Here is a 23,539-nt window from a genome sequence, read left to right on the forward strand (position 1 = left end):
GAAATATTTGTTATCACTTTAATACTTCTCAACTTATAATTCAAATCAAAGTTGTTAAAGGCCTGTATAAATAAACAGTGCAGCAAGACCCTATTTCTGTAACCCAGAGTTAAACAGGCTTTTAGAAAGCTACAGAATAATTTCCTTCTAAATATTAACTCAAATCATTGTACATTGCACAACTGGAGAAGAGACAAACAGATAGAAGACGCAATTAAGACACTTGACCGTGAACTCTGTTGTACTTGGGAACTTCCATTGAACTACTAGATCCTAACAGAATTTAATTCTACTATAATTGATCAGCATTTTACCATCTGCTTCAATGGCAAGGAACTCATAGAATCAGATCCAGACGGAGCATGGAAGGACATAATCAAATTGAAGTACCTGCACTCCTCAGGGTTTGTACCTAAATTAAGCACTGAATCTACAATAAATAAGCACAAGAGCTTAATGTGAATGAGCCAATGATGCTTGACATCCTGCATCTTTCGTCCTTTCCTTTTGCTGTTCAAGTACTTCTGTACCAAACAACTGTGGAGGGTTTAGCAACATACTACAGTTGTGGAACCATAAGTTCGTAAAATTTGTTGGAAAGAAGAGGAAGTTTGTTGGAAAGTAAAAAAAAAAAAAAAAAGTACAGGTTTAATTGGTGAAATACACTGCTGAGAACGTTGAGGGAATGCAGCCATCAAGTTACACGCAGTGATGACTACCTAGACATTCAAGGAAGTATTTTATGGGAGAGGCCAGACCCATGTCCCTAAAAAACAGATGTGTTGGCCAGGACTAGTGGTGTCGGCCCTGCAAGATATGCTCACTGTCAGGCAGTGAAAAGGGTGGACAGATATGCCCTAGAGAGTAAGTAAACCAAGCAGTGGAAGATAAGAGTACACACAGGGAAAATGACCAGGATGGGGCAAATACTTCTCTATAATACAGAACAGATGATGGACCCATTCTCCAATTCTGATTTAAAGGCACAAGAAGTTCCACAAGAAAAGAAGTGAGAATCTGAAATAATTATTATATTCTGCAGATAATATTCCAAACTCATATGATCCTCTATTTCATACAAATCAAAGGACAAACAAAGGACACCCCCCCCCCCCCCCCCTACCCGCTCTGGCAGGGGGGTTGGACTAGATGATCTCCAAAGGTCCCTTCAACCCTATGATTCTATGACACTTATGCAAGTCAAGTGTCCTTTACACAGTCTGAAGAGCCTAACTCAAACAAATGGAGGATTTACATTATTACTACAAAAATTCATATAATTTACCAGAGAAGCACAGTATATTATCTAGGTTATGCTTTTCACTGTCTTTCTGATGAAAACACAAACTCTTATAGTGCAATGTAATTATCTTTCCCAACTCAACTCCTACTTCACAAACATTGCATCACTCCAATGTTTTTCCTCGTTTACTTACTTTGGAATTTAGCATTGCTCGGAGTCCTCTTTCCATTATTATACATTTGTTGATTATTTTAATACACTGGAATTCTGTACAAAGAAGAGTTTTTACTCTCTCTCCAACCAGAACAGATGACATTCCAGTAGCGTCTGGCAACTTAATTATTGTGTGTTTCAGGTTAAGACTCCGACTCACAGACAGCAGGTGAGGGACGGTGTCTGTGTGCGTATGCATGTACACCCTCTTCAGTTAGTAAACAAGAAGTTAAAAAAAAAAAACACAACAAAACCCTTCCCAGATTCTTCCACCTTCTGTTAGGAATTATCTGAAACTTAAATTATTTGATTTAGTCCACAGTTTTGAAGAGTACTAGCTTTGTCTCTCTGTTCACATCCAAAATGCCGAGAGTAATGTAGTGGAAAAGCATAGTGAGAGACCACGAAAGTAAGACCCTCTAAGGGAGGGAACAAGCCTGTGATAAATATTGTGTCCAACATGCATCCATAAAACCACATGCAACTCCTGACAAGACAACTTCACAGCACATAATAGCCCAGTTAACAGAGTTGAAGTGAGGTCAAGCCTGGAATTCTAATTTTAATTGTCTTGTTCTAATTTTTTTTTATCCTCCTGACTTTTTTCATTGTAAGATCACAAATAACTTGTGTACACATTGGTTCTGAATAAAACACTGAGACATGACTTTATTGTTTCTCTTAGTTGGAATTTCCTAGAGGAAAAATATTGCCAAAACAATTTAATAGCATATTCAAAATTAAGAGTGCATTTTGACCCAAATGACTATAAATTAACCTAAAAAAAAAAAAAAAAGGAAAGACAATAATTTCTTCATTTCCCAAATAAAACAGGAAAATAACTGCGACAAAAGAGCATTTCAAACAGCCACTGAACAATGTTGTGAAAGCATGTTTGTTAATAAAGGTAAGGACAGTTCCTTTGGAGGAAAGAGTTCTATAGCCTGAGGCTGAAAGCTGTGTGTTTTGAGACGTGTGCTGTAAAAAATCAAAATATTTGAGCTTCATCAATCTTTGATGTACATTCAACAAAACCAGGAGAACTAACTCACTCAAATCTGAACCATTTAACTTCTCATAAAATTGTGTTTTTAGAGGAGCGTGACAGGTTTCCTGTCAAGCGCCTGAAAGATGTGTTTTGAATTTGTTTCAAAGGTGCAGCTTTTCTCAAGAAGATCATATTGAGGACTGTTCCTTCTCACGCGTGACAGTGTTGCTCAAGGCTGTTGCCAAATGTCACAGTACCACTTGTGACAGCCACAGGGAGAAGGGGGAATTTTCACAATAGGAATTGTGCAATCAGATTAGCCAGTCCAAGGAGGATTATAAAGATGTGAATGATCAATGCTGGCCACGTCAGCTGCCCAGCACGATGCAGGGAGATCACGTAGATGAGGGACGGATACACGAATACAAAGGCCAGACCACATGTTGCTCCAGAGTATCTGAGGAAAGGGAGGAAGAGGGGAAGAAGAAAAAAAAAAAAAGAAAAAAGAATGCTTTGCGTTAACTCTTATTTCTTGTTGTTATTTCCCCCCCTCAAACGAATAAACAGTCTGGCTGAACAACAACTATCCGTGGTCGCTAAACATCAATTTCTGTTCCTTGCTGTCTTTCACCTCCTTCCCTAGCATTTAATTATCCTCCTCTGTGTTCCTCAGCCCCCAGCTCCCCTGTACCTGCACTCTGGCATGCCTCTGATGTTTCAGTCACATCCCCAGATGCTTCTGGGGACTGATGCCCTATCTTTGACTCGATATTTCTACTTTCTTTGGGGAAATTTGTCAACATGCAACAGAAAAAGACTGGACAGTGCATCCTTTGTCAGGCACCCTTTACTGTCAGAACTGCAAATCTCACTGCACCCCAGCCACCAGAGGACACATGTTAAAGCATGTAAGCACAGAAATGCTCCTGAATCTGCAACTTTTAGTTTTATTTATTTAATGAGCTCCTAGCAAACCATTCTCCAGACCTGAAAAGATCAACGTGCCCTCCTGGTAACATGGAGGTAACCACAGCAAGTGAAACATTTAACTGTACTTTTTCTAACCACTCCCTTGCTTACCAAAACCTTCTCACTATTTTCTCCCACTGTGAGTTTCCACCTACTAAGCTATACTGCAGCCAAACGTGCATTATTAACTAAAACCATATTTTATTTCAAATATTTGGACATTCCTTGTAGATAGAGGAAACATCACAATACAGAGTAACTGTCTGCAACACAAAACAAGCAAATACCCAAGTTAGACTGTATATTAAATTTATCAGCTCGAAATTCACTGTTCAAAATGTTTGGCTACTATGCATAGTATGCACACATTAGCAGAGGTCAGGATCAGTTTGCAAATACAGAAATGTATTGCATGATATTCATTTAGAACTAATAACCAGACCATCTCTATTACTGGAATACAAAAATATTCACTAAAAGGAGAGGTAGAAAAAAAAAAAAAAAGGAAATGGAAAAAACCTCAAAGTTCAGCCACTGAGCAAAAGTAAGTTATTTTGCTACTCTGGTCAGACCCAAGCCTGTCATTCTGGTTTTATAATTGCAAATGTCTATATTTTTAAACACCTCCCTCTCCTGGCTGCTGTAGGAAAGATGCAAACTAGGAATGAATGACAATGATTACAAATATGGTGGTGTCAAATGTAGAAAATAAAACTCATTAGATTATTTCCTCTAATCTCTCTCAGTTAGAGAAATCCTAGGTGTTTATTAACATGCTAAATTATGGTATCATTTACAAGTACAACTTTTACGTCACTTTTCCCTTTTAAGTTACTTGCTTTCTTGGATTTTTAATATGGACTTTCAAAACAGCTTCAAATGGTCTTAACACAAAATAAAAACTTGAGAGAAGCCACACAATAACCTAGCAACTTTTCTACTGACACTTTATTCTTTCATGTGTATAGTTACAAGGTCCTCAGATACAGCTCCAGTGAAACTCAGGGAATCATCCCAATCACCTCAGACACAAAGGCACACTTACAGATAGCTGCTTGTCAGAACTTAAGATAAGCTGATTGTTTATACTTTTAAATCATTATTTACAACTTAAAAAGGCGTGAGCCTCACAAAATATAAAGATACAATTACCTGCACTCATACCGTTCCTTTTCAACATCAAGAGGCAAACATGCAGCAACACCACAGGCAAGTTCACTGTGCAAGCAACACTCACCTTATGATACCTCCTATATTTGGATAAAATCTTGCCATTGCTACTCCAGCTCCTACAATTGCTACGTTCAGGACGAGCACATGGAAAATGCTACAGGAAAGTGAGAAAAGAGTGTTAAAATATATGCTGTATTTGTTACAAAATACCACCATTATCCTTCATTTACGCTAACATTTAACTGGTACATGGATGGCATTTCCATTTGCTCGACTCGCTCTATTAAAGCTAATTAATTTCACAGCAAACATAACAGCTACTGAATACTCAGAGTGCCAGACTCTAAATATCTAGTGTTTTGACTCAAAATACTCTTAAGGAGTAAGTATGTGTAATTTGGCAGTTCTTCTGAAAAACACCATACGTGGTACTCAGCACTCAAGTATTTCAGATGGATATTCAAATACCAAAGAAACAATACTGTATAACTTAATTCCCACAAGAAAGAATTAGCTTTTTCAAAGAATGATCTGAATTGCTGAAAGTGAACTAATGGAAACCAGAAGAAAAGAAAAGATGCATTGAGTGGAAAACATCACATTCCCCTTGGAGGGGAATAACACCTTAAAACTTGAATTCTAATACATTTTGATAGAGGACAAACATTTAGAATGTTGGATGCCATTTAATATATGACCTGTGTACTATTTATGCTGGAATGTTTTGTTTAATTTGTTTTTACAAATAATTTCCTGTTGCTTTCCTTTTTGCATTAAGGAGATTTTCTGTTCTGCAAAAGCAGCTTTTAATGCATCAGACAATCAAAAGCAGCTTTTAATGCATCAGAATCTAAATTCTAAATCTCACTCTTTTAATGCACAGAGCTGAGACTCAGGAGAGTATCACTTTTCTTTACAGAATATGAAATGTTGGCATATTTCAACATAAGGTAAAGTCAGGAAATATAATAAAAAACTGTGATATTTTGGTCACACAGCTGTTTAAGAAGGGAAAAAAGAACTCACACAGAGGAAACACACATACACTTACAGGTTTTGTTTATTTTCTGGATGATTTGATTTCTTAAAATAAACAAAATCCTGACGCCAAAGCTAATTTTCTTTACCTGTAGAAACTATCTGCATTACGGAGGATGTCACTAACTAACAAGCTTTTTAAAAGTGATCACTTCCATGGCTGAAAGTCTGGCTGCCAGTTTGCAAGTTAGGAAGAAAGTTCAGAGACAGAGTAGTCTCACTGAAGTTTAGGGGAATTGAGGTAGATTAAACACAAAGGAATCATTTAAGATATGGACTATTTCTCACATTTGCTCTTAAAAATTGATTTCAAAAAGACAGAAATAATACCTTTAGTTTTGTATATGACATTTTAACAGTGGTAGAAGAGGGTACCTCAGAGACTGAATATAATAGTGGGAATACAGCAGCTGAAACTTCAATAAAAACACAGTTGGATATAAACCTCGTAAAACCCCAAGAATAAAAAATAAAATCCCAAGAATCAGAATTATTAGGGAAAGAAGGACCAAACATTTACTGCTTCTCTAATATTGTTTAGGAAAGCAAATTAACTAAACCATTCAAAAAAAAGTCTTTGCATTAAAAATTACTTCCTCTCTCCCCACACACAGAGCAGATTTCAAATCTTACTGTCAGATAGCAGAATTGAAGCCAAAGGTTTATGAACACAGAAAATGACAACACTTCTTCCATTCTACTTTTGCCGAGATGAATTTTTTAGCAAGAGGGATTAAAAAGAGTGCAGGCTTAGTAATTCAAAAGTATTTTGCAAATTTGGGTCAGTTCAGACTATTTTAGCAGAAAGCCTGAAAAAAGTCTGAAGTATTTCATTCTGGCATGCTTTAAAACAGAAGTAGTGACTTGGTAGTTCAAAGTTGTTGCTTTTTAAAAATTAATTCTAGCTTCTTATAACTTCAAAAGCAAAGTGGTGTCTGTTTGGTGTGAAATGAAACATTTTTTCAACTTCTTGACCTGGGGCTGGGAGAGCAGGAAGGTGTTTTGGCTCAACTGAAAACAATGGTCTCAAAATGCAGGAGCCTGCAAAACAACTCAGTACTTGGAGAGTAGTGCTTTGCAATTTTAATTGTTACAATTGAGCAGGATCCTCATGAACAATACAAAATCAAAAAGTCTGAAAAGGATGTCAATCCACCGGTTTAAGGGCACAAGGTTACACTGTATTCCTGTCCTGGAACATCATTGCTCCTTTTTCTACCTTTTTGAAACAGCCCGAGTTATAACCATGTTATTGGACAACAGGTGTTTAGCCTACAAATCCTTTCTTTTGCCTAGGCAGGTATTCATAGTGCATCTCAGCTCCAAGACAGGAAAAAGCCTCATTCTTAATGGAAAGAAAGGCATTATCATATAGGAAAACAACTATCCCTCTGAATAAAGAATCTGGTATCTAGGGCTACTAGTAGCCGTATTATTTGAGATAGTATTTTTTCATAAGACTTTAAATTTCATACAGGTATGCTCCAGAAGGGACAAGCATTTCTCATAGCCCGTGACATTTTAAAAAGTTCTATATTGCTCAGTTGCAGCCTGACACTGGCTTATGGTACAACTAACGGTCACCACACATTGCAAAAAGGCAGTCTGAAAAACAGTATTTGTGGGGGGCATAACTGTACCATCTCTGCTTATTACGACTATAGGAAGAAAAGTATTTAGATGACGTTAGAGATCAGAAAAGATTTGGCCCTTTTTAACCTAACCTCCCTGCTGGCATGCAGCTGTTTTCTAAGCAGCGCAACTTTCTTCCTCATGGTCAACAGCAGAAGAGACGGGTGGCCTGTGCCAGGGCTGGATTGTCCACCTGGGCAGCCTGATCAGGGTTGCTGCTCTGAGACACAGGTGGGATTGCCTCAAGGAGGCTCTAATGCACAAAAGAGGCACACTCATGGCAAACCAAGTGCAGCACGTGGTGCTACGTCTTCTATATTCTGTCCTCAAGACTCAATATTCTCGGTTGGACAGACAAAGACTCTAGCTAGCTCTTCTCTGTAAAGGGAATCACTGCTCACCTGCAAAAATCCCACAATCCCAGAAAAGCAAGAGTAGAGAAAAAAATTTGAACAAATTTTAAAATAAAAGCTTCCCATTAAGTCTTGCTTTTTCCCCCCCACTGTAAGGTTAACCTTTCAGATTGACAGATTTGAGAAACAACCTGGTATACCAGAAGAGCATTAGAGGGCTTGCTCTATCAAGTTCTCTCCTGTGGAAGTGGTAGTCACAGTTAATCCACTGAACGACAGTGACTACATATATCTAATTAACTTCAGCATCCTCAAAGTAAGAATCACATCGAAAACTGTGAAACCAAACCCTAGGGTAGGGGACATTTAAAGAAAGAAACTGATTTTAAGTCCCCTCAGCTGAGATGCAAGGAAATTAGAACCACTGGACTCAGCATGGAGTCGCAGGGTGAACACACACAATGAGGGAAACAGGAAAACAAGGAAAAAAGCAAAACAGAATCATTTAAGTAAGAATTTTTGAAAGGTTCCTGTACCTAAAAATGCATTTTTTTCCTGGAAATCTCACTCAACTGACATTGATCAAAAGACTATGAATCACAGCAGATAAGAAGGAAGACAGAAGCTAGGTGAAGAACAGATAACTAAACACGCATGCAAACAGAAATGTATTTCATTGCATCAGAAGACACACATCTGTGGGAGAACTGGCAGGTCTGCTGGGCTACCATGGAGTAAAGGGAGGACAATCTTTAAGGAAAGCCAAGTGATTTCTGTCCATCAGCTTATTTAACCTCTCAGAACAGGAAAGATTAAAAAGTTTTAAAAATTGATCAGATGACTGTACAAAGTGTTTTATGCGTGGCATATAATTAATCAAGGGAATTCTCTGTCACAAACATCACTGTAGCCAAAAGCCAATAACAATAATTAAAAAAGTAGCTTTCTGTACATATAAGAAGATCCAGAGTCACATAAAAAACAGCAGATAAACCACATGCCTCTCGCCCTAAGTCACCCTTTAAATGATGCCATTGCAAACATATCTCACTTTAGAAAAGAAAATTAATTTCCCAGTACACGATATTTTGGCCTTTCTTTACAACACCAGGGAAAGAAGAAGAGAATGAACAGTTCCTTGGGTTTCATCCCAGTACGTCACTTTTTATGTTGTAGTCTGTACACTAGCGTACATAGCAGGAGCAGGTATCCACATCTGCAAACAATTGCTCATACGAAGAAGCCTAGCTTTTAATGTCAAGGAGATTCCAGTTCATGTGAAACCTGCAGCAGCACATCCATATGGAGCAACCCAGTGCTTAAAAATGAAAACAGGAAAATTTACAATGGGCACTTGGACCAAAGGAGGAGGTGGTGGTTTTTTTTGTAAAAAAAGTAAATAATTGAGCAATTATAACCAGAAGGTAAACTTATAACATTGTGTCAGCAGTTAAGGAAACTTAATATAGGAAGGATGCCCCTATGGAAATAGATGTGATTTAGCACATTGAATTGCAGGGTTAAACAAGGCTATGTTGCCAGAGACCCTCAAATGCACAATCAGTATGAATTCAGCACACTACCCAATGCACTGTATAAATAGATGGACGTACCATCGGTGCACACCCCTAAACCCCACTTTCACCACCTGAAAATAAAAATAGGAAAAGGTAGAAAAACCATGTAAACATACCAAATCGGTCACAAAAACACAAGATTTTAAACTGTGGGGGGTTTTTTTGTTTGTTTTGTTTTGTTTTGTTTTTAAATTATTCTAGAAGAACAGCACATAACCCTACTTTCTGTTCTGCTCTTTTTCTCCTGCTTCATCCTTTTGGTTCTCTACTTACATAGAAATTTTCTCCAGTCAAGTGCCCGGGAATATTCCCCTCCACACATACACCTTATGCACACATCTAAGAGCCAAAGCTTGAGTCTCTGCAGGTCAGTCTCCTTACTGGCCAAGAACTGTTAGCCCTGGCCATTAAAGATTTCGATAAAAGAAGCCAGGTATATACAATCACTAGTAGAATGCTCATTTTCCTACACAAAAGCCATGGAACTTAATATTTCCAGGTAGGTTCTTCAGGGTGGATTAACAGGCTCTGCAGTGAGACGTCAGTTTATGTCAGTAAGAGCTACTTCTCTATATTTGCAAAATGTTTCCCCACAAAAGCAGCTCTGGGAAAAACTCAGAATACTGAATTTTTTCCTAGAAAGGTGATATAGGCACAGTGCTACTAAAGGACCATCGTCAGCTTTAGCTACTGGTGAGAATCAGTCATCAAAAGACATATCTCACAACCAGGTAGTCAATCTTTACTATCTTCCCAGAGACAGGTCCTGTGCTTGCTACCAGTCTTCAGTTAGTCCCCATTGCATAGAAAAAGTAAGGACTGACCTTGCTGGTTGTAAATGCGCAGATCAGAGCTTTGAGGTTAGTTTAGTGATTTTTCTGCTATATGTGAGATGCCTGGGATACTAGAGAGGGAGACAGCCAGCTAACCAGCATGTACTACCTTATTACTGTCGGTTGGAGTGATTTAAGTGGCTTCCTAGAAACCATTTTTGACTTCTCAGAAACTTTAAATACCTCCCCATAAGGAGTCTTAAAAAAAAAAAAAAAAAGTGAGCGAAGCTACCCACAGGACATCCTGGAGACAAGAACCAAGCAAGCATTTGCATCATCACATTCGTCATACCGTGAAGGCTTAAAACAGCAAGCTAGAATTAACCTGAGAAGAGAGTGGTATGAAGCTGTAGGTTCTAGCAGAGGGCATGAGGGAAATGAAAACCATTCTGGTCAGGGAGTAACAGGAGGGAGGAGATAGTAAGAGGCACATCCACATAATATAAAGGACATGGCTATTTTCCAGTGGCTGTGAAATCCATATTTAGCACTTAAATCAATGGCCTTGTTTCCAATAGTAACTTGCAGCAGTTCCAAAAAATCTCCTCAACATTGAACGGCGTACAATTTAGCATCAAAAAAAAGCAGGCACTTATTTCACTGCCTAATTTTAGGCATCCAATTTCTAGACCTTCTCATACCTATTTTAGGACGCAGAAGAAACCTGAAACTTGGAACAACATCTTCCCAGACCTGTATGCTACCGCTCACGCCACAGAGGCAATACACATTTCTTCCTGAGATACTTTTTTCCTTTCCTCCATCAACAGTAATTCACAATATAAAATAAGAAACTCAGAGATAAATGCCAGCTTCTCAGCTGTGACAAATTCAGACAATACTCCAAATATAAATGTCCTAGGTTTTATCTAAAAAAAACCACCCCAAACTAAAATTGAAATCTGGATCAGCACTTCCCTGGAATTCAGACAGTGTACAAATGCAGAGGTGTGGCTCATCTCTGAAATTAGCATGTGAAAAGCTATTTTTATAAGCATAGCAGCAGCCTAGATAACACAGCTAAAAACTCACTTAGCTCTGTTTAAAAACAGATGGATGATTAGTATTTGTGCACAATCAAAACACATGTGGCACCCTGAAAGGTTAATATCCAGATTGTATGTCCTTCACAGCTTAAAGAATACTTGATGAAATGTTTCTGGACTCAACAATTTTTTTTTTTCTATACAACTTTTCTTTTGTTATATCAATGCATAACACAAAGGAACTGTGTTGACAAAACTCCTCTGTTTATTGACAAAATGAAGGGCTAAAACAAAGGACACCCCCCCATTCTGCTCTGCCAAGCTCTAGCAGTCCTGATCTGCAGGCAAGTTTATTTTGCATGCCTGTTCACTCCCTGGCTACCCCCTATAAACATTGTGAAATTAACTTTTGAAATGTACCTAATGCAGCAAAGGAAATCCCCAAAAGCTCAGCCAAATTTCTGACGACAGAAAGCCAGCGAAGCAAAGGGTGCCAAGCTCTTGTCAAGGAGTAGACTCCTTACCTTGGGTAAGCACTTCCAAAAAACTGTCTTAAGAGCTGAACTCGTGCCAGATAGCCCAACAGTGGGTATACAGTCATCATCTGGAACAGCAGGAATATTCTTGCAACAAATGACATGATGTCATCACTGGGAAAGTTATCTAGAAAATTCTAAACATAGGAATAATGTTACACTTATCAATAGCCGCTTGATTACATGTATCTGCTGATTTTTAATAGCTGCGTGCAAGAAAGAAAGGAATAAAAGCCAAGCAACTACAATTGTTAAATGAACTCCATAACGTTAAATACCCTCTCCCTCTTTTACAATTGGTTTGCCACCGAATACCAACTGATTTTTAGGTATTACAGGGCTGATGTATGTTAGCATTAAAGATGGAATTATTTTATAATCCTCTGAACATCCTCAAATAATCAAGGCTGTGGAAAGGCCACCTGATTATTTAGGCAGATGGATTCATATGCTCCCATCACCTGTCCTATCATACCTAGATATTAAATAAAAGTTATTTAATCAGTAAAACTGGATCATATACAAATGAGGAAGAGATAACATACTACAAGCGAAATATGTGAAAAAGTATTATAAGACTTTAGTATCATGGAAATATACAAATGACTTCTAACGTACTTATGACAACTACAGAAAACAAATAGGAAGAAAACTGCTTCACATCCATTATTTGACTGTTGATTTCACACCACAACGTTATTTCAAATTATTCAAAAAATCATTTCATGGTTAAACAGTGGTACCAGTTCTAACTAACCTACTGTCAGAGGAAGCCTTTAAATGCTGCTTCACTGCTAAATATTATGCAAGAGACATGGATCACCAATTGATAACTCCTATCTTTGAAGTAATTTAGGGTGTGGGAATCAGCCTTGCCTATAAGTGGATAAAAGTTTAACAGCCTTCATAGGGTGTTGCATGTGGTGCTATAATCTGAAGAACTCTGCTGGCAAGGCTCACCATAATGTTAGACTCCAAACCTACTCAAAACAAGGACTCCTGTCTAAATGAGCTTGCATTCCCATTATATTTCTTTTTCTGGATTACCCGAAACCAGTCCCAATGAGTGGGATTGGTCACTGCACACACAACTAAACATAAACTTCTCAGGATTAAAGAAACTAAAGAAATTAAAGCCTCAGCTATTCACTTGTTCATTTTGGTCCTTTCTTCATCGCTTTCACAGAGTATTTATCAAATGTTTGTTTTTTACAAAACTACTGGCAACCAGACATGAATATAAATGAGGTAACACATGTATTACTCATCTCCTTGTGGTAGTGCCCACATGCCCATGCCAACTGACCAGAGAGTGAAGGACAGACGCGTCTGCCAGGGCGAGTCATGAAGCAAGAAGCAGCAGCAATTCTTTTTTTTAATACATATTTATTAAAAGATCAATGACAAATATGTACTGCAGTAAAATATCTCACCTGTTCAATACATTCTTTGGATAGAGGTGGAGAAGGAAAAGATGCAAAAATTATCACTCCAACATACAGATATGTTAATCCCACCAGGAAGTATGCAATAGAGAGGTCTCTCACCTGAGGAGAAATAAAATCTTATTTGGCCAGCACAGACAGACCAAAACAGGCAAAATAAAAACCTCATGAGAAGATTTCTGTTGCATTTATTACTGTTACTTTTATATTTATTACCATTACTTTTACATTTTTACTTTTACTTTCTATTACTTGAATGAGGACTTCAAATCTGGTCCTGGATCAGATCAGAAAGCTGCAAGAAGGTACCCCCAAGTGGAGTGTGTATCAATCTACATACAGAAAAGGCATCAAGAAACAGATATGATAATAGTAGCATGTCATTGCTGGGTGCAGAAACATACACTAGCTATTAAAACAAACAAACAAGAAACCCCCTCTACTTCCTTACATTCACCTATTCCTACTAAGAGCCTTGGGACATAGAGACAGCTGTCAAAGACAGAAAGCCCAGCAGTGCTGTATGTTAAACTTCTTGTCGGGACTAAAATCTTGCCATTAATGACATCAGTCTACCCAACTACAGATCTAATGTAAAGGACATTTTTTAAGAAGCTGCTTTGAAACCTAAGAGGCTCCATGCCAGAAACTAATACGTCAGGCTTCTGTATGAATGGCATGATAATGGAAGACATCGCTAATACACCATTAAATATAAAACAAATAAAACAGAAAGGCATAGGTAGGCACAGAGGTATATACATTCTTTAGCTTTAGCATTGTATTTTATAATGACTCTTTCATTTAAAATTGTCTGTCTGCTTCGTTATTGAATTTCTATAAACACCCCAGGTAAATACACTAAACAAGTCAAAGATTTTTAGGAGAGAGTGCAGAACGAGGGTCACAAATCCATATTTAACTATATTACATATACCTAAATGTGGATTTAAAGTTTAACTTCAATGTTCACTTCTGAAAATGTTGACTCTATTTATAAAGTATCTAATATATTAAAGATTGCCATCTACACAAAAATAATTAAAAGTTTTTAGCAACATTTAGTATTGGAAAATAAGCAGCAAATCTACTCAAGTACTTTATGAAATTGCAGAATCCATGTATACATCAGAGTGATCTCATAGCAATGTACTTAGCAGGTTATTCTTCTACATCAATTCTTTTTTTGGGAAATAAAGTGGGAGACCATTTATTTCTCGTTATTAACTAACTATATTCTGTATAAACTTATGCTACGCTACAAAACACGCATATAGGAAACCATTTGTTTCAGCTGCTGCTAATAATCAGCTTCTTAAAGGATTACAAGTAATGCTTCAATACATAACCCTATTTTCCTATGACTGAGCAGCAAGTCTTACGAGCTCAGTCACAGCACCAAATTATTAGGACTACATGGCTTCCACACCAGGATCATAATTATGGCCTCCAGCCAGCTCATGGAGCACGGGCAAAGCTTGCTCACATCTGTGCACGGAAACATTTCCCTAAGTGTTTCTTCACACTATCTCCTTGACAAAAACAGCATATCTTATAAATTTCCAGGGTCTTCTGAGGGCAAGGCAGTCCCTGAGGGAAATATAAAATGCTAGGTTATGAGGCTCAAGAAAAGTTTAGAAGGAAACAAGTTTTTAGTGAAGGAACTGGAATCTCTTGCTCATTTTGTCAGTGCTTTTGAGATAGAAGACTGATGCCTTTTTCCCATCAGCCTGCCAGAGGCAAATGATATTTCTCATCAGACAGCAACGTGCTGTTAACATGTACCCCAAGGCAGCTGCACGCTTCCAGCTGCAACCTCTTCCTCCTGCTGACCAGTTACATGCAACTGGAAGATGCTTCTCTACTCTTCACTCTCCTCACGCTGGTCACTAAGGACTACCAACCTCCATCAGAGATCGAGCAACAGAATTTTCTTTGAATTATTCCCAGAATTTCTCCTCAGTGACATGAGAAGCTGTACAGGTTTTTATATAATAGCTACAGCTTCAAAAACGCCGGTGTCCATCCTGAAAAGTGAATTTAGGAATACTAAATCTGAGCATCCAGATTTCTTACAGGTATATATGAGTAACTTCCATTAACTGGGGGAGCCAGAGACTCATCAGGGTAAGGTGGTTTTGCAGAGACATGGACTCTCATGTCTTGAAGACAGGACTTGGACAATTCTTCAAAACGCACCCAAGACCTTCTTAAGGCACACGATCTGACAAAACCTTTTTTCACTTGCTTTAAATTTGGTGTTTTAGTTGTGTTCCTCATGCATAAAGACAACATAGGAACTCGCAGTTGTTATTTGTACTCAGCCTATGTGCAAGCTCTAGAACCAACTGTAAAACTACTCTTGCTGTGACAAGTACTTGCAGTTGTAAGGGTAAGCAATCTGAAACAAAATTCTTACCACTTCCTGTCGACTACACTTGATAGCTGGTGTGCTATTATCTCCAACTATACTAATCAGTTCATGCTCTTACAGTTCTTAAGGGCGTATACTTTAATCTGTCCTGAAACTAAGTGCTGAGATAATTTTGATAACATATTTTTATAGCAAGACTTTTCTTCAGGCGCTCTCACCATACAAAGAATGCGCGGATTTTGATTTCCATAAGCAACAAGAAAATAAAGACAACTTGAAAACCTGATATTTTTTTTCCCTCAAATGTGTCAGCTCCCCTGCAAACACCTGCTTCTGCATATACGACAGTTACCTTTGCACAAGAGTGTGTCTTTGTGTACATAACAGGAACATCTTTTGATTAACGTTCATTTTCTTCAGGAGACCTGGGTTCACACCCTAAAGACCTTGACTATAAATACTGTTTAGACAGCATAATTCCAGATAAAACCAAAGGACATGTGGAGAGAGATAAAAGGATTAATTTTAAGTAACAGAGCAATAATCGCATTTGTCTATTTTAAATTTTATATTAAGACATTTATATTCAGAATGGATATCACTGTGATGGAAGCTGCCTAAGCATAAAGGACACAGCAGTCCTAACACCTAGAATTTATAATCTAAGAATCAAATGTAGAAAAAATGGTTGAAAGAGGAAGCATTCAGGGGAGCAGAGTGGAAAGGAAGTACCAAAGATAACACGCAGGTCACAGTCCATCAGGATCACACCTTGCCACTTGCCAAGCCCTTGTCAAGTACACCTTAACTAACAGGCAGATTTTCAGGTGGAACTTGGAGAACAACCAGAGCTGCAGTTACTGCTGACCAGGAGCTTTTCTGGCCAGATGCACAGAACAAAAAGTTAAAAGTGCCTCTGGACGAATGGGGTGATTGAGGCTGGCACCAGCAGCAGAACGCAGGCAGAAATTTGCCTCCTAACAAAAGGACGAGTCTGATAAATTGGGTGGTGCTAATGAAGAAAACTCTGAAAGTACAAGGTGTTATATCACACTCACAGACTAGTACCCAGGCGCAGGCTGGACCTGTGGCAGGGGTCTGGATGCAGCACAGTGAAGGCCTGTGCGATGCTGAAAAGAACAGGCAACTTTTAGGCCTTGTTTTTCCTGTTGTATGCCATGAAGAAAATAGTTCATTTTTTCCTTTGTACCACAGTGAAAGCTAATTTGTAGAGTTGCTTCTTGGATAGAGAAGCCTCTATCAGCGGCCAGTAATTATCATCACATTAGAAGAAGCACCTTTTCATCATCTCATTTCAGACTGGTCACTTCTCAAAAGAGAGATGCTGCCTCTGTAATATCTCAAGAGGATTCTGATTCTTATCATAAAAACAGGACTTCACCTGTTCAAGCATCAAGGGCAAGTGATAAAACATTTAATAGGGTGACAAAAAAGTACTGCATCAAGATGCATAATGCTGTGCGTCATTTTGGCTGGAAAGAGAAACCAATAGCAGGGCAGCATCAGTGGAAGCTCACTCTGTTCACAGGGGATAAACAGTGTTTCAATATTCCAGAAAATAAGAACCATCCATCCTCCCATGCCTTCTGCAGTTACCACCTGGACAAAAACATCTCCCCGCTCCCAGCCTTTCCCCTAGGTAGGTCCACAAGCAATTGTTAGGAGACAGCACTAGTGTATCCATGCCTGAAGATCATGCTCTGGGCTTGTGCAACATCTGTACAGTTGCTCAGGGAACCAGATCACAGACATGAATCAGAAAAACAAACAAACAAACAAACAAAACCCCCAACTAATTGCCTTTTTGTGGCCAGGTTAGTTTTCTAAGCAATCAGTTTCCAAACCGGTTGATAGTGCAGCGCACAAAAACTTACACTGACAAATACAAGGGGGCAGCAGTGGGAAATGGGAGCAGGCAGCTCAAATTTGAACTGCAGACTAAGAACTCTGCTCACAGGACTCCTCCGAGCTGTGCTGCTAACATTTGGCTTACTCCAGTGCACAGCTCTTCTCACACCCACACCACTTTACTGGAATAGCAGCCAGAGGAATCCTCCCCCCATATGTGTTTTAGCTTTGGGCAGTGATACACGCCTGTGACCAGAATGGAAGCTGCTATTGTTTTGGATTTCTGACTCCATAAAAGGAATGTTATTGTTTCCCTTACTTTTTTCCATCCCCTCAAAGAGTGGTTCTTATGACCACTAGTTTCAGCAAGTTTTGTTCAAAAGTAGAACAGCACTTTTCCAGCTTGCCAAGTTCTGTGCCTTTTCACAGAACTCTGATGGAAGTGACATGTTCACCGGTCGATCCATGAAACAGTGGAGTCACCACTCGACTTCCCTTATATCAGTATTGAGATACTGATATAAGAAAGCATCTTGTTGATGTAAATACTTAGGAAAAAATACCCTCAACACCGTGATTTACGACAGGTTGAGAACCCTATACATATGTAAACCTTCCACTTAGTCCAGCAGAGCATCAGTGCTTCATTAACATTTGTAAAGCACTTTGAGACCTAGGTGAAAAGCTCCTGTACAGCTACAAACAGGGAAGGAAATTTCTAGCCAAATAAAACTCCTAGAAGAATTACGCACAGGTTTGGTTTCCCATTACAAACTTTTCCTGCCACACTTAAAGGTGCTCCTTCTGTGCAATCTGAACACCTTTCAGAATGTGAGCGTCCTGTCGAAGGCTTGGGATCCATGTTAGGGCCCACTTGGAAATTCAACCTAAGCTCCATGGAGGGCATTCAGAAAAGCTGATTCAAATGCAGGCAGCAGTTTCTTCCTCCTTAACGCAAGAAAAGCACACCGGAGAAGATTCCAAGTGCTGCTCTTTGCAGCTGATTGCTTGCTTCAATGTAAATGAAAGGGGAAAATCCACAGGAAAAGTCTTGAAGGTAGCATGGAGGCATTAGACCTCCTCTGCATACAGAGCTGATTGCTGGAGTGACCTTTGACCTTGCCTTTAGAATTTGAATGCCACATCTAAAGAGAAAGAGAAATCTTGCCCTTTTCCACATATTAAGATTCTCTTAGGAAAACTGAGAAGAAACTTACTTAGTTTTCTTTCTCCAGAGCTCCACTAACCCCCTCTTTAGTCGTTAAACTATTTTCAGAAATGCCCATAAACCCCAAGAAGCTTTCCTGGAGGAGAATTCATGACTCCTTTGCAGAGGTGGTCACTCGCAAACTGGCCATGGTTCACAGCGACAAAAAAGTAACTATGCAGATTACTAAAGCAAAAGGTCATCTCACTGCACTGGCACATAATCTGCACTTGACCTCTGAATAATCAAATCAGGTATCTTTTATCTGATGTGTTGTGTAGGCAAACTCTAGGTGGCCCTGCTTGAGCAAGGAGGCTGGACAAGATAAAAGACATGCAAAGGTCCCTTCCAACCTCAACCAAATCTGAGATTCTGTGACTCTGCAGCAGTTTTTTAGACAGCTAATATTTTAAAATCTTTGTATGTTATTGTAGTTACCTTTACAGCTAAGATTTTAATGAAGCTGGACAAGAACCCTGGAAACTAGGGGGGAAAATAAATAATCAAAATAATTACATTAACATTGTACTCTAGGACTTTAAGTCTGCATCGTGTTTACTCCATTTTGTATTTTATAATGGGAAAATATTAAGAAAGAATGCAGTTCCATCTGGATAAGCAGTACATTACTTTTTCAAGGGCAAAGGACCAGTTGGGAGGCTACGTATTGCAAAGGTTCCCAATGCAGGCTTCAACTTTGAGGATTTCCTAAATACAGTCAGGTTTCTTTATGATCCTTGACTTAGACTGTGACACAAAACTACTGAAGCAACTCTAAGAAAAGGTATTATCTAGACCTCAACACTGTTTTTCAGGACTCTGCTAAAATCAGTCCTGTGCCAAATATTCTCCAGCATGTCTCATTCTAAAATTGGACAGTTTTTCTAGAGTCTTACAACATTGTCAAGCCTTCTGCCTCTTGTGTGTAATTTGGCCATTTAATACCAGCCTGACCACAAATAAGTCTGGGATGCTCCTTAAGGCTTTCATTTGAATAAACTTGTAATGAATCTGTTACTTGTCGGTGAAAAGTATGTATAACTGGTTTCTTATCAGATCACAAGAGCGAGTTACATTTTCTGAAGCTATTACAGTCCCTGGATTGATTTCAGGAGATGTAGACACAAAAAATTAGTGTTGCCTGGCAATCTAGATACAAATCAGCATAGTATTGTGAAATTACTTACATTGTTTTCTTGATTCCTGTTATTTTGAAGAAGTGTGATGACACAATTGTGGATGAAGAAGGCAAGTGTAAGAACCCCTGTGAGCTGAGGGAACAGAATTCTAAACTCTAAGGGAGGAAAAAAAGTGTTAATAATTTACTTCTTTGAAACAATGACAAAATGCAGAGGACATACAGTGCTGTAGAGCGTGCTGTCAGAAATATGAACCTCCATGTTGGAATGGGACAACCTATTTTACCTTTGACCATAGCCAACTAAGATATTTAATTAGGAAGTACAAAATGCACGAAGACAGTGGTTAGCAACACGCCCTCCAGCAAAGTTTCTCGAGACCTCAACCATGGAATATTATTAGGTTAATCTAGGATTTACACATACAAGCTTTACTGCTTCCCAGTGGTTTAACTGGAAAGCATTTTTGAGGCAGGAATTGACTGCAGTGAGGCTGTACTTCTATTGGTCCCTGAACAGGGAGATGGAGGGAAGGAATCATTTGCTCTGTGAGCATCTGTTGTTATTAAGAAGGCACTTATGCTACCAGAGGGAAAATGACATCTGTAGATGTTTAAGAGGTTCTGCTTACAAACCAGGGCATAAAAAAAGGCAGAGCAACTTCTTGTCTTATCATGCAACTTACAGCACCTATGAAAAATGTATTTATTTGTGTGTCTCCATGGGAATAGCATTGCTGTCCTTCTTTTAATACTTGAAGGATTATGTTCATAAGATTGTGTTTCTGGAAGTGCTGCAACTGGTCTAGGAATTCACCAATGTGTAACATCATTAAAGCACAATCTTTCTTGGTATTATATAAGGATATATGTACTCTTTAGAGTGTTAACAGCAATTAGAGATCCCTGAGCTAGCTCAGCTTCTGGAAAGCATCCAGCAATATATCAAAACGCTCATCAGGGGCTCACAAACCCTTACAGATCAAACCACAAAGAGCTCCATGCAAACATATTTAAACAAGATTTCTCTGAAGTGCTAAAGTCAGCAAGGTAAACATACCCCAGGCAATTAATGAAGGGCTCATCCAGGCTGACAGAACATGCCTTCCCTAGGGCTGGATTCACTGTATCTTCAACACCTAACTAGCATGATGCGCTACTGATAGAATTGAGAGTGCAAGCAACTTTTGGCCTCGGTTTCCATCCACTACTTCAATCTCAATAACAAAAAGCAAACTGAGAGATTCAGAATCTCTTTCAGCACCGCATCTCATCCACCACTACAACAATGAGCAGTAGCTGGATTTGTATGCATTAGCTACTTGCTTTGTCTCCTAGCAGTACTAGTCACATTGCCAAAATAATCAAACTACTGGCTGCTCCACTTCTTAGTGACCTGCAGTACACGTCATGCTATTATACATTTTAGACTAGGACTGCTTAACAGATCTTGGACTTGAAATTCAAGATGCTTAAAACCTGATTTCTTTAGGCTGGTTTCCAGTGTACATGGGTTTGATAGTGAACCATAGTTTGGGCAAATTTTACTCTGCGTTCTCAGGAAGAGTCAGTAGATATGAGGCCATGTGAGCATTTGAAGACTGTCTGCTGAGGCAGTTCAGGTTAAAACCATGTTTCCGTGCTGGCAATGGAGCAAGACCAAACATTGTTGTCTATCTACTGTCTGAGCAGCACATGCTTGAGTATCATTTCTACTTACAGAGAGCATTAAGAACGATGTCATACAAAATAAATAAGGTCATTAACGCAGTTTCTAATCATTCAGTGCTTTGAAATCCAAATTTTTAAACTGGAGATAAAAGCAGCTTGTTAGTCAAAAAAATCTGCCTAAAAGTAAAGGCAGCAATGGAGGAAAATAGATAGCATAGACAGCACTGTTTCAGAATTACCTACACCTATCTGTAAGTTTGCACTTATGCTGCAGTAGTCAGGAGGATTCTTAGGGAATTACAGAGATAATCCAGTTCATCCTCAAAGCATCTGCTATGGTCTTGCACACAGTCATACTCAGCAAAAATTCCCTGGCTTTGAAGACACAGCCAGAAAGGACAATAAATTTTTTTTTCTTGGTGACATGACCAAGCTGAAGAAACTGTTTTACATAGCCTTTCATTCATTTCTTGGCATTCAGGTCTTGAAATAGGGTTCTGAATGCCTGGCTGAGATGAGGAAGGAATGACCTTCGCAGTTACGGAAAAATGAGCAAACAGATTTGATGATAGCTAGGGGCTGCGGGGTGGAAAAGGCGAATACTAGGTTTTGAGCAGACCTCTTTGCCAAACATAAATGGAATACACTAGCTAAGCTGTTTATTCTGCTTATTACTGTTCCAGATCAATTTCAGTTCGACTAGAGAGCAAGTCTATGTTACTGGACCTAACAATAGGCTGCATCCCACATGTAAAACTGTTAGTAGAGTGGTTATTGTGACTGGGAAACCAAAAATGCACAAACCCACAAAAGAAACCCTAAGAAGGTGCGTATCTCTGAATTTTGCATGAAGTAAATACTTAACTCTTAAAGAAGGGCAAAATATTCTTGTTTCTAAGAACAGAAGGAGTGATAGAATTCAACAGCACAGGACACACCTCCTCAGAACTAACTTGTCATACCATTCTGCCTATTGTAAAAGGTACTGAAAAAACAGCTAAGACCTAACGTCAGGTATCTCATTCCGGGCCTCCTAAAACAAGAAACTGATCTCTTTATCTGTTCATGCAATACCATAGTTTATGACTGTGACATTTTATGCAGTAATTTGTAACACTAATTTGGAAAGAACAAACAGCCACCAAAACAACATTCAAGAAAATAAAAGTAACACCCTGGAGAGCTAATGGGTGGTTAAAAGAGAAGAGATAAGACTATGGACTAAAACCTGAGATTGATTGGGAAGTACAGGAAAATTGTACTCATAAATGATGGTGAGTGAGTTATTTCATTTAAGTAAGACAGTGTGTGGAGAACTTACAGCATCTTTACCAGTCAGTCTGTCTACAGTTTGTCATTCGTAACTGCTGCCGAAATAGGCATGATCTGAAAATGGTGCAGCTAGCCATTATTATAATACAGGCAAAACAGGATTATGGCAAACTCCTCGTCACATGATATATGTGGTAGATACCTCTGATGGACATTCCCCCTCCAGTGTTGATACTGTCTCCTAATTAAGGAAAATCACTGGGAAAGGGATTCCTTGTCACTTTGTTACAAGGGATCCTTACTGAGAGCCTACATGCAACATCAGACAGCATTTCCTCACTTTATTTATATCACAGATGTGTTAAAAGATGAACGAGAAAGTCATTAATGAACTGCTTTAAAAAAATGTTAAACCTATCATACATATGCATTCTAACTATCTTACCTGGTACAAAAAAATCATTCTCTGTAAACCAGTTGTATTCTAAGTGGATTCCCAGGCGAGCAGCCTTTACAGTAACCAGAAAAACTAAGTACACAACAGAAACCGTACCTGCAAAAGACAAAAGCCATGAGGCAGTAGAAAGTATTTATGTTGTGTTTTATTCCTGCTCCATCCAACTAGTTTCCAGTAGCCCAAATACTTAGGGCTGATATACATTCTTAAAAATACAGGCTAGGTCTAAATTTTATTTTTCTTTATTTCTTTTATAGGTCAGAGAGAAAGAACAATGCACTTGCACCCAATGCAAGCTTTCAGCGTGGAGAGTGTATGATCTTGGCTCCTGCCATTTGAAAGAGATAAGGGCAGACGAGTAACTCCCTAAAAATTGAAAGAAACTGTGCAACTGTAATTAAGGATACTGCAATGCAGCCTTCTGGCCAATAATACTGCTAATCACCAGAGAACAGGCTATAAGTAAGTAAACACAAAGAAACAGCATTTTTAAAGTTTAGAATACAGATTCAGCTAAGACATCATTTCATTCTAGCAGTATCTCCAAGGTTAAAAAATAAACTGA

General features: G+C 38.7%; 1 protein-coding gene across 1 annotated transcript in view; it reads right to left on the reverse strand.

Moving 5' to 3' along the window:
* Positions 1-2,121: 2,121 nt before the first annotated feature.
* SLC38A9 (solute carrier family 38 member 9) overlaps positions 2,122-23,539 on the reverse strand; it is a 39,171-nt gene continuing 17,753 nt past the window's right edge. Inside the window, exons 9-14 of the mRNA XM_082497418.1 lie at positions 22,963-23,070; positions 19,624-19,730; positions 12,975-13,088; positions 11,530-11,678; positions 4,651-4,740; positions 2,122-2,901 (exon numbers count right to left, since the gene is read on the reverse strand). Of these exons, the coding sequence (XP_082353544.1) occupies positions 2,736-2,901; positions 4,651-4,740; positions 11,530-11,678; positions 12,975-13,088; positions 19,624-19,730; positions 22,963-23,070 (734 nt within the window). The 3' untranslated portion in view covers positions 2,122-2,735. The remainder of the gene's footprint in view (positions 2,902-4,650; positions 4,741-11,529; positions 11,679-12,974; positions 13,089-19,623; positions 19,731-22,962; positions 23,071-23,539) is intronic.

Source organism: Vanellus vanellus (genome assembly GCF_965231255.1).
Source record: "Vanellus vanellus genome assembly, chromosome: Z".
NCBI classification, from domain to species: Eukaryota; Metazoa; Chordata; class Aves; order Charadriiformes; family Charadriidae; genus Vanellus; species Vanellus vanellus.